Genomic DNA, 12089 nt, shown 5'->3' with positions numbered 1-12089 from the left:
AAGGTTCTTTGTGGAACTTTTAAGACACACCTGCAGAACGTTTGATGCTTTGAAGAACAATTTTATGTTGAAAAATCTTCACCACCAGGTCAAAGGTTCCTTAGAAATGAAGAACCACCAGGTCAAAGGTTCCTTGCTTTAGAAAACTGGTTACCGGTTCTTTAAAGAACCACTAGGTCAAAGGTTCCTTGTAGAACCAAATAAAAAGTTCTCCCTGTGGCATCACCATAAGAGAACAATTTTATTTCTGAGGGTCTACACATGAAAAAAACTGTTTACTTTTAAGAGCTCTGGATCATTTTGAGTTCTCTGGAAAACCTTTTTTATCCTTAAGAACCATTTTTTGCTGTTTAAGGTTCTTTGGGGAACTTTTAAGACACAACTGCAGAACGTTTGGTGCTTTGAAGAACAATTTTATGTTTAAAAATCTTCACCACCAGGTCAAAGGTTCCTTGCTTTAGAAAACTGGTTACTGGTTTTTTGAAGAACCACCAGGTCAAAGGTTCCTTGCAGAACCAAATAAAAGTTCCCCCTGTGGCATCACCACAAGAGAACAATCTTATTTCTAAGGGTGTATACATGAAAAAAATGTTTCCCTTTAAGAGCTCTGGATCATTTTGAGTTCTCTGGAGAACCTTTTTTTTTGCTCTTAAAAATAGTTCTCTAAGTCAATTTGAGTTCTCTGGAGAACCTTTTTTATCCTTAAGAACCATTTTTTGCTGTTTAAGGTTCTTTGGGGAACTCTTTTAAGACACAACTGCAGAACATTTGGTGCTTTGAAGAACAATTTTATGTTTAAAAATCTTCACCACCAGGTCAAAGGTTCCTTACAGAACCAAATAAAAAGTTCTCCCTGTGGCGTCACCATAAGAGAACAATTTTATTTCTAAGGGTGGACACATGAAAAAGAGCTCTGGGTCATTTTGAGTTCTCTGGAGAACCGTTTTTTTTTTTTTTTTTGCTGTTTAAAATAGTTTTCTAAGTCAATTTCAGAACTTTTGATGGTTTGAAGAACTTTTTTTATGTTTAATAATAATATATTTTAGTCGACCCTTTGCATCAACTGGTTCTTTGAGGAACCAATGTGAAAGTTTCCTTGCAGAACCGACAGTTCTTTGAGGACTTTCTTATGGTGGCATCGCCATAAGAGAACTTTATTTTTAAAGGATGTACACGTTTATTCCTTTAAAGAGCTCTGGATGATTTTTGCTGTTTAAGGTTCTTTGGGGAACTTTTAAGACACAACTGCAAAATGTTTGGTGCTTTGAAGAACAATTTTATGCTTAAAAATCTTCTTTGGAAAAACTGGTTACTGGTTCTTTGAGTGACCCTGTGCAGCAACTGGGTCTTTGAAAAGTTCTCCCTGTGGCATCGCCATAAGAGAACAATTTTATTTCTAAGGGTGTACACATGAAAAAAAAAAAAGGTTCCTTTTAAGAGCTTTGGGTCATTTTGAGTTCTCTGGAGAACCTTTTTTTCCTTAAGAACCCTTTTAAGGGAACTTTTAAGTCACAACTCAGGCTATTCTTGACCTCGCTGTTCAGTTAATAAAGCTCATGAGATATGATGCAGCACGGGAAGTGACACTGTGTATTGGTGTCAAAGAGTCTAATAACACACAGACACACACACAGAAAGAAAAGTGCATTTTAGTGTGTATAGTAGTTTTATTACTCCAACTTTTGGGATTACAGTGGTAGTCTTTAAGGAACGTTCAGTTTCAACAAGCCTTTCTCTGAGACGACATGAAAAACCAAAACATCTAAAACATCTTCTACACAGAGAAACAAATATATGCTCAACACGAACGGGCTGTTGCGTTTCTTTTTAATCAATTCAAACCCAAGAGTGAGATTTCCCCCCCTCCCTCCGATGAACAAGCTTCATCTGCATGTGTTTATACTGCAAAAATCAATGCACTGTATTGAGATATTCTGTTGTGGTCGGACCAGAATCAGCACCATGTTAACCGGGGGGACGAGTTACTTCTGTTGATTTGTCAAAATTAAGCAATTTAGGCACTTATCAAGACATTGGCAAAAGGTTATGATGGAACTGCTACTGAAAGAAATTTTATAAGCAAAATACTTTTATTTTTTAGTAGTTTTTTATGCTGAACAGTCAACAAAAGATTGAGCAAAAAAAATCTACTAACACCACGTACACGTTCTAGGCTAACCTTACAGAAGTCTAAGGAGTCCTCGAGGCCTCACGCCGAGCGTAAAGTGATATTACACAGCACACACACACACACACAGAGGATACAGGTGCTTGCTTTGCTTTGCATATAAACTATGCCATGATCACCGCTGCTGCTTTGTGCTGTTTGTTCAGCTCGGATATAAAGACGGACACGGCGTCCGTCCAAGTGCCTCTGTGAAACCACGGTTAGTCATACCTGCAGGTTCCCAGACTGGGTTTTTTTATAACACACTACTCTATAATGGACAAACATTTAAAAGTGCTTTACATTAAGGTACCTTCAATACATTCACCTCTACATTATGAAGTCTTCTATAATACCACGCAGATAACGAGTGAGCTGCAGCTGACGAGTATTCCTTTGGCAAAAAAAGTAACTTTTAGCGGAAAAGATGTGGAGTGTGTCGGAGGAGTGTGGAGCTCGAGGACGAAGAGTTACGTCTGAAACTGTGAAATGAGTTTTATTTTGAAATTCTGCTCTCTTGCAGAGAGTTAGATGAGCTTAGACTGGAAAACAAGAGGCACAGTTAGCCTGGCTCAGTTTTTCCACAGATTAAAACAAAAAGGAAATATATATATTTATTTATATACTGTGTTAATCACAGTTGTGATGCTGGTAGGCAGATTTTGTTACTTTTGATCAGAGCCAGACTCGCTGTTTGTGTGCGTAGCCGGGTTCGGCTTAGCTCAGCATAAGTATAAAGATTGGAAAGCAGCTGGCGTGGCTCTGAAGGTGAAAACACTTTGCTGTATTTCCCTTTTGTGTAACCCGTACGTGAAGTGTAAAAAAAACACGATAAGCTCAGTCAGTTTACAGGAAACATCCTGTAAATTTCCCCTATAAAAGCAAAGCGTTCCTAAACATTTAGAAGACTTTGGACGTGATATTCTTGAGCTTTGGAGGTGCTGGTTGGTGGTTTTTGTTACCTTTGGACAGAGCCACGCTAGCTGTTTCCCCCTGTTTCCATTCTTTATGCTAAGCTAAGCTAACCTGCTGGTACAGACATTTAGGCGCCATCAATCTTAATCTCGCCTAACGCTCTGCAAGGAGGCAAATAAACCTATGAAGGAGTTCATTTTGTGCCATGAAAGCAAAAACATCTTCATTTATCTAATTACGTGTCTCAAACTCTTCGAACCTCGAGCCCATTCACCAGGAGGAGAAAGTGAAGAAGAGAAGGGCTTAATCACGACTAAATCTCCTAACAGTGCCGGGTTATTATCCAGAATCACTTCACACAGTATTCAGTCTATTGCACATTTAGATTTCTTCATCGAGTGCAGAGAGAGAGACGAACATCTTCTTCTTCTTCTCCAGGGTGAAGACGACGAGTCGACCGGCTGAGAATCCAAAATTTGTTCGTCATTGTTGGGGAATTAAAGACGTCCGTCACCTCTTCCGCTTCATATCAAGGCAGCTGCTCTTGTTCTTTTCAAATATATTTTTGATTAAATGTGCTGGGCCTCACCAAATTAAAATTAAAAAAAGAAATGATGGCAGAGGGTGAAACCTGGGCACTCGTACATTATGTTAAAGGTTAGAAGTCATTTCTAATTATTATTTAATTAGGGTTTTTTTTCTTCTCAAAAGTCTATAAAACATCAGCAGGATTTTTTTTTCTTTTTAAAAAGCCGAGTAAAGAAATATTCCCTTGGCAGCGTTGCCTTGAGACATTTTGACATAAATAGAAAATAAAAAAAAACTCACAACAGATTAAATAATCGGACAAACGAGACAGGTGAAAGCAGGAGCTTAAATTAAGACGGCAGAATAAGAAGAAGTGTGCGGTGGGAGAGTCAGGGGCATTAAAAGCTGTTGGCACGAGGGCGGGAAAGGGACGAGATGTGGGAGCTGTCCTCAGTGTTTCAGTCTCTTAGTAAGGGCCTTTCGTGTGTCCAAAGATCCCGATGGGAAAGTGTTTGACGTGCGACGACCACTGCGCCGCCAGCTGGAAAAACTTCACATCGTTCCACTCGACGCCGTCGATCAGTACTGCAGAGGAGGAAAGACAAACATCACATCACCACAAAGTACATTTACTCGAGTACTGTACTAAAGTAGAATTTTATGCTTCTCCACTGCTCCGCCAACTTCCAGATCCAGATTAATGACACGAAATACGATCAACAAACAACTGATGTTATTAATCAATAAGACTTAATTGATCCCCGGGGGAAATTCACAAGCTACCCAGCAGTACAGAAAGTAATATTACATTAAATTAGCTCCGCGTCTACCAGCTGAAATATTAAAGTGCCGTACAGCAGTGTGTGAAGATTTAGTGGCCTCTAGTTGTTTGTTTATTCCCCTGTAGGAACGTGGCAGAGGATGAGTGAAAGTCTCATTTTAAGGTAATAAAACCGTCACAATTCTTATTTTCAGATTTCACATAGTTATGTTATATTTCATTTCTGGCATATTCTGTAAACACAGCGGCCTAAATCTGACACACTGGACCTTTAGTGCATCGATAATCCTAAAAATTAGTGACGTGAAATGAGCCATTGTGCAAAATAAATACTTTAACTGTTGGTACTTTAAGTATGTTTTGATGTTGATGAAATAAAGTTATAAACAATAAAGATATTTAATTAACAAAACTTTGTATAAAACATCTGAAATCATAAAATGTTACTTAAAAAAATGATAAATCCTCACCGTTTCTCATATTTATATTTATTTATAATTCGTATTTTTAGTCAGTGACTGACACACACTGTTCATCATTATAAGTACAGTATCCTGCACATTTTGAATATTAAAATACTTTCTGTATTCTATGAGTACAAAGTAACAACATGCTAATTCTTATTGATCAAGTTTTGAGCATGTAGCGTGACAAAACACAATATATTCAAAGATAATAGTACGTGTGTGAGATAATAACTATAAATATTTATACAGAAATAAGATGTCATGTTGTAATAATCAGGAAAGCTGTGGAGGAGCGAGGACATGTCGGGGCAGGAGTGGAGGAAAGTACCTCTCAGCATGGTCTGCTGTTGCTTGGCAGTGCAGATGAGCCGGCTGATGCCCTCGATGACTTGACTCTTCGACTCCACCTCCTTGTCTTTGCTCTTTTTTGGCAGGAACATGACTGTCAGAGAGGGGAACAACAGAGATGCACGCTGTGAGTGAATGATGAAGCATTCAGACTTTGATCGGATCACATCCAGGCCATGACGTAACGACAGGCGTGTTGTGTCTCTCACCCTTCTTATTCTTCTCCTTCGTCACCACAGTCATGGACATGGTGGGCTGGGGGCTCGGCTCTGCACCCCCGAGCGGCAGCCGGCTGACCTGCAGCGAGCGGAAATTGCACTTGAGAGTGTTTTTGGAGGAGGAGTCCCGCTTCTCCATGTCCTTCTTCCTTTCTGTTGGAGCCACCCAGTAGTCCACCTGAAGCCCCATCAGCTCCGTCTGACCTACAGAACTACAGCAGACACACAGGAGAGCTCAAGCTGCTAAATCTGAGGAAAGATTTGATGCTATAAAATAGTGTATAGAGGTTATTTTGTTGACAGGGTGTCACCACGTGTTACCTGTAAGCGCAGAAGCTGGTGTGGACGGAGGGAGAGGAGGGCGGTGTCGGCGACGCCTCTTTGAGTGCGGGGGAAACTTGTGGAGGGGTGGAGGAGAGCAACGAGGAGCCCAGAGGAGCTGCATCATCAGAGTCTCCTGAGGGCGGAGACAAGTCAACCAGCCGTTTATTTAACAGAAATATAAACATATATATCTGCCAAACATCCATATACAAACTCATTTCTTGCCTGATGTTGCAGATGTTTGCTCCACGATGCCGACTTTCACCATCTGCAGCGATCACAACAGAGGAGGAAGGCTTATTAAACCGAAACAGGGAGTATTCTGGGGGACAGATCAGGAAGTGAAGTGTTTACTCACTCCGATGAAAGGGATGAACTTCTGACACGAGTCCTCGTCGGGGCTGTGGAGAGGCAGCAGAGGCCAAAAGAGTGTTCAGGCAACAAAGAAATGGCATCAAGAAAAGAATCAAAATGTCGTGATGAGAAGGGAAGAAATGATCTGCAGATGCAAAATCTAAAGGGGGCTAACTCCTACAAGCAAAACGTGTCTGTGTAAAGATTACAATGTAAAGAAAAGGGGCGTCTACAGTTAGTAACACTGAGATCTAGTAACTTGATTTCCGATGTTTCACATCTGGAAATACTACACAGAAAGTATGCAAACTTATTACAACCCAAACAGAATCAAGGAGCATGCTGCGTTTGCTTCTGGGCTTTAAACGTCAGATTGAGGTCCTGATTGTTTTAGCTGGAGGAGCAGAGAGCGAGACATGCAAGCTACACCGAGGCCTTTCGACAAAGCCATCCAGTTATTGCAGAGACAGAGCGGGTCGACCAAATCAAAAGTCAAGAGGAGGCATACACGAGGCAGCAAGTCCACTGAACTACATCAAGAAGTGGATGAGAAGGAAGAGCACCAACCTACATCCAAAACTTCCCCCAGCTCCATGCACTACCCGTGAGCGGTAGTGCATAGCTACACTTTACAAAGCCCCTCCGTGAACTATTTTCCTGGCGGTCGGCAGAAAAATAGCCTGAGCGGTTCTAGTTCTACGTTCTCTAAAAAGACGTTTGATGATGTGAAAGGTTGTTGCTCTTGCCTTGAGGAAACCTGCCATCGCCCCCCCAGGGAAGAAACAGAGAGACTACAGAAGGAAGGGGAGAGAAGGAGAGAAGACAGTCTACAGTAGGTCACAGTTTCTTATTTCTTTTATTCCCAACACAACAAATCTCTGCTGTAATCAGGTTCGGAGCAGCCAGAGAGGGGGAGCCAGATGTCTGCCTGGTATGTGAGTGATGTATGTACTTATGGATTATGACAGAACACACTGTCTGATGTGTTTGCTCCATGTTTTGGCTTAAATGTGTGACGTGTTGGTTAAAAGATGCACATGCATGGACGTAAAACTACGGACAGAACACATGCACTGCTCAGGGAAAGCACAGATCTAACTCTGCATCTCAAAACCAGGTTACTTATGTAGAATACAATTAATTTTTCTATCTATTTATCTATTTTTTACCATTTATACTTTTGTCTTTTGCTTTACTGTAGAGCACTTTAACTTTATTTTTAATGGTTTATATAATGATGAGCATCATGAACAACTCCTCTCGCCTCCTGCATGACAACTCCTTCAGCAACAAACTGCTACTGCCACCATGTAAAGAAGGAGATCTACCACAGCTCCTCCAATGCAACACCAGCATCACTTCATGAAGTCTTCTCTTTATTTTTTTAAAATGCAACATCAGAAATTCTTTCCATATTTTAAATACTTCTATTTATAAATCTCCATTTTTCTGTCTACGGCTCCTAAAAACGTTTTATTTTTGCAATACTTTATCTCACAGGTCAAGTTTTCAAGTTTTAATATGAAAATTTAAACTTGCAAATGCAGATTTAAGACTACAGCAATTCATTTTTACTTTAACTGCATAGATTAATAAAAAAAAACATATAAATATGATTTAAAAACAGGCTCAGCAGCAGCGAGTACATATGACGGTGACGTTACACGACCGGATCCCAACCTGGGGTTCGTGAAATGACGGTGACGTTACACGACCGGATCCCAACCTGGGGTTCGTGAAAATGACCTATAATCTCGACATTTAGATGAAATATTTAAAAGTTTGGATTATTATATAAGATATAAACTTTGCAAAACTGCAGTTTGAACAACCAGAGAGCTCAAAGATGATGATCAACGCGACTCAGGAGGAAGAAAACTGACTTAAATTGTCAAAACAAATGAGCCTATGAAGTCTCTGTGTTACAAATCTAAGAAAATATACTGTCTATATAATTACATTAAAAAATATTAGGAAAACATGTATTGTGTTCACTATCTGGGTTAGTTATGCTGTGCATTGAATATAACTGTTTGATTAAATCAGCGTGCAGGTTTTCTAACAGGACAAATAACAGACAGACATGGATGGCCAGAAGCACGAGAGAGAGAGAGATCATGGAGAGGAAACAGCAGAGGAAGAAAAAAAGCTTCAGACGGAGCTGAACGAAGCCGGACTCATGCCACTTTATCAGCACGTTTTTACCCTTCACTCAGTCCTCTGATATCTTATCGGCGAGGACTGTTTGGAGTGGAAACTCACTGAGAAGTCAGAATCATCGTTAATTCACAACGAGAGCACGCAGAGGTCGGCTCGAGACGAGAAACTCAGCCTGGCTCTGTCCAAAGGTCACAGGGATATTATGATATATGAGTCTATTTCCAGGCAGGTAGTCCAACACAAAAACAAAGCCAGAAAACGTTTGTACAGACTGGCTGCAGCTTCTTGGAGCAAACTGAAAGCATGTGCAGTGTTTAATGTTCAACAAACGTCTTTTAATCATGACTGACACCAAACTTACGACATTAGATTGTTTTTCAGATGAACTAATGTCCTGATGGCGTGTTATACTGCTGAGCGAGGCTCTGTTCCAAAGCTGGATTTAGATATTAGTGTATCTACAAATGTTGATTGGATTCTGAAAGAGGTTTTCTTACTTCTGGAACGAAGCCCAGACATTCTGGTTTCACTTCAACTCTTCAAATTAAATTAAAGCTGCACCTAATTATTCTGGATTTGGTATTCCAGCTTCTTCCGCCTCCCAGCAAATCACGCGGGGACCTAAAGTGAGTTAAATGACGTCTATAACAGCATCTACCTGTCAATCAAAGCGTGCACGCTCTTAATCCTGCATAACTTTAAGCCTTAATATAATGTGAACAGGTGAGTTGTATATAAATTCACCCTCAGTACAGTTGTCATGAACGGGGAAATTAGCTACAGAGACCAAAACTGTTTTTTGTACCAGGCTGTAAACATGTTTATTTCTGCTGTGAAGTTGGACATTTGGACATGGGGACTTATGGAGACTGACTCACTTCTGGTGCCAGCCTCAAGTGGACGATAGAGGAACTGCAGTTTTATCTCTGGCTCTGAAGTTGCACATTTGGTCAAAAACAACAAATCTAGAGAGTCTTATTAAGGTTAGATATAAAAAACAAGTTTACTGCTAAATAAAAACTCGGTCTGGTGCAGCTTTAATTAATTCCCTCTCACACTGTGTCTGTGTGCTCCTGCTGTTTATAACTCATGGCCTGAATATCAGAGTTTGATCTTATTTTATGGCTCAAGCTGTTAATAGAAAAAACAATAATAATATTTATTCAATGCAGCTTTTAAAGTGGCAAGCTCCAGCGAAAGGCTGAGAAGGTTCAAGGAGGGGAAAATGGCTCCAACGACAACAACGACAACAACACAGAAAGCACACGAATCACCAAGCTACGTGAGAAACAAACTCAATCGACCACAATACCTTACTGCAAAATCAAAATGAAAGCTCTTTTTCCTTCAAAGAAAGAAAAGGAAAAAATACAACAAAAAGATACAACATGTTATTCACGTACACGCTGATGGAGAGACAGTGATGTCAGACAGCCACCCCGCACAACAACACAACATTAGTACGACTTTTACCACCTCTGTTTTTTTCAAAAGGGGGTCGAACACATTCAAATGTGAAACACAATGTTCATTTTACTGCATAGATTCATCACTGCCACGACTGATCACATCAGTCTGTTGCTAGTAGCAACAACAGCCCCTGGGTACGGTCGAATAGTCAAAAACATGAAAACATGAAAAACATGAAAAACATGAAAACATGACCTCCTTAAGTCCTTTCCTAAACACTTTCCTTGACCTCGATGGAAAACGTCACTAGGTCAAGGAAAGATGCGAAGGAGAGGTCATAAGGAGACGACTGCACTAACACTAGACTACGAATGTTGTTGATGTGACCTGTGGTAAAACTACAAAGTCCAGAAGATGGACTACAAAACGCTTCATCTGAGATGCTTCCTGGATACTCCCTGCGCTGATTGTTTCATGCAGGAAATATAAACGTGGACAACCCGGTGAAAAATCTGATTTTCATCATCAACGTCAGAATTCAAATAATAAACGATTGTTGTCCACCTGTCACAGAGTCAGATGAAGTGTTAAAATGTGTTGAAATGTGTGTGAACGCAGCTCCACTGTCAACAACAGAACACACTTTATGATCTTTATGAGCTTTTATGTTCATATTCACACGCTCTCTGCTGCTGCAGGCTGCGTCACACTGTTTAAATACATTCATGTTTTCTTTCTTATGTCCGGTTGTGAATGACTGAACGCTGCGTCCAGGGGCGCCGCCAGGAATTTTGGGCCCCATGACAAAAAAATCAAATTGGGCCCCTCTGTGCAGCTGTTGTCAGCACATCTCTAGGACTTAACTATCCCATCAAAAGCTTTACAGAACTCTAATTAAAGGCTTGTAACTGTTTTGCGTCTTGTAGTTCAATACTAGTACTAGCAGAATATTCACTGCTGGTGATTTGTACATGCATACAGTCTGCATACAGTCTGCAGTGCAGTTCACTATTTGATGCAAGATTAAAAACCACCATAAAAATGTGATAAAGGCCTTTTTTTTCCTTTTTTTTTTTACAGTATCAATGTATTTTTATTGTAAAATTTCAAAATGGAAAATTCTCATAACATAAATGAACAATTTAAAAAAAGAAAAGTGAACGAACTTAAAGATATATTACATTTTCAATCATATTAAATTAAATTAACAGCTGATTTTTGAACTTTGAACTGCACACATGTCAACAATATTTTTCGGGGCCCCTGTCAGTCGTGGGCCCTTGGAATTGTCCTAATTTTTCCCGCCTATACGGCGCCCCTGGCTGCGTCGATGGTGGGACGGTAAAGAATGGTCCAGTGTATCCTTTCACTCAGCGAGGAAGGTTCATGAGAAAAACTGACTATTCGGCCGCGCCCTTGGTAACTATAGTAACTCGCAGTCTAACCATTAGACTGTTACATTTTTGGGAAATGCAATTATTGGTTTGTAGCAGGCTTTTAAATGTTAATCTGGTGAACTCATCTGACAGCTATCATTAGTATTTTTTTGGAGCAATATGCATTGCTTTTTATATTTTGTCTCCTATTTTGCCTGAATTTATAAAAAACAAATATATGACATGTATTTTGAAAATCCGGCTCATGCAGTGAAGTCGATCTTTGACTGAACGGTTCGATCCCCTTGTGAAAACGCTCTGCATTAGAAGCATTTGTTAGAAGAAACCTTTTTAAAAATATCCAATCTTTTTCAGGGTAGCTCACAAAAACACGTTTATCGTTAAATGAGGGTGAAGACATACCTCTTCTGTTTGTAGGTGAGCATGGCCTCTGCGATGGGAAGCTGGTGAGCTCCGTTAGCGCCCACCATGTACTGAGTTACCCTCGAGACCACGTCTGGGTTTTCCTGGGCTGCATTCATTTATTCCACGACACAGAAACATCACATACATTCAATTTAAACTATGTAGCTTAGAAGCAACAACGACCAGTTTATATAAAAAGTCGGTAAGACAGAAGATCCCACCAACAACAGGAGCCTCCGGCTTGTGAAACAGGTCCCTCCACGCAGCATCTTGGAACAAACTGTTGTATCGATAGTCAATAGTGCCGAGATATTTGGAGACTGGATGTGCACCTGGAAGAAAAAGCAGACAACAGACAGCTTTAGATGTGCAGTAACTGCAGCTTTTTATAATGTAGAGCACGTTTAAATATTATAACAACAACATGAGGGTAACATCATGATCGGGCTAACCTAGAGGGATGATGAGGAACCTCATGTAGCCGAGCCAGTCTGGGGTTTTATGGGAGAGGTGGTCAACAAAAAGCCTCAGCACAGCGCTGAGGTAGTGCTGCGCGCCGGCCACTGCGATCTTTATGGGAATGGGCGTCTGGGAGTTACAGTTGCAACTAGGAAA

General features: G+C 40.4%; 1 protein-coding gene across 4 annotated transcripts in view; it reads right to left on the bottom strand.

Moving 5' to 3' along the window:
• Positions 1 to 1647: 1647 nt before the first annotated feature.
• Positions 1648 to 12089, bottom strand: part of pacs2 (phosphofurin acidic cluster sorting protein 2) — a 53477-nt gene continuing 43035 nt past the window's right edge. For 2 of the 4 annotated variants that reach the window (XM_019277891.2, XM_019277890.2), the window contains exons 16-26: positions 11927 to 12081; positions 11696 to 11806; positions 11472 to 11580; positions 9575 to 9607; positions 6849 to 6893; positions 6107 to 6149; positions 5974 to 6016; positions 5746 to 5881; positions 5416 to 5636; positions 5187 to 5300; positions 1648 to 4195 (exon numbers count right to left, since the gene is read on the bottom strand). In XM_019277891.2, coding sequence (XP_019133436.1) covers positions 4077 to 4195; positions 5187 to 5300; positions 5416 to 5636; positions 5746 to 5881; positions 5974 to 6016; positions 6107 to 6149; positions 6849 to 6893; positions 9575 to 9607; positions 11472 to 11580; positions 11696 to 11806; positions 11927 to 12081 — 1129 coding nt within the window. In that variant the 3' untranslated portion in view covers positions 1648 to 4076. The remainder of the gene's footprint in view (positions 4196 to 5186; positions 5301 to 5415; positions 5637 to 5745; positions 5882 to 5973; positions 6017 to 6106; positions 6150 to 6848; positions 6894 to 9574; positions 9608 to 11471; positions 11581 to 11695; positions 11807 to 11926; positions 12082 to 12089) is intronic. The other 2 variants (XM_019277892.2, XM_019277893.2) reach the window with 2 other exon arrangements.

The sequence above is a fragment of the Larimichthys crocea genome, chromosome XXIV (genome assembly GCF_000972845.2).
Source record: "Larimichthys crocea isolate SSNF chromosome XXIV, L_crocea_2.0, whole genome shotgun sequence".
Taxonomy (NCBI): Eukaryota; Metazoa; Chordata; class Actinopteri; family Sciaenidae; genus Larimichthys; species Larimichthys crocea.
Note: the sequence above shows the minus strand (reverse complement) of the source record. Positions and strands in the feature narration are given on the sequence as shown.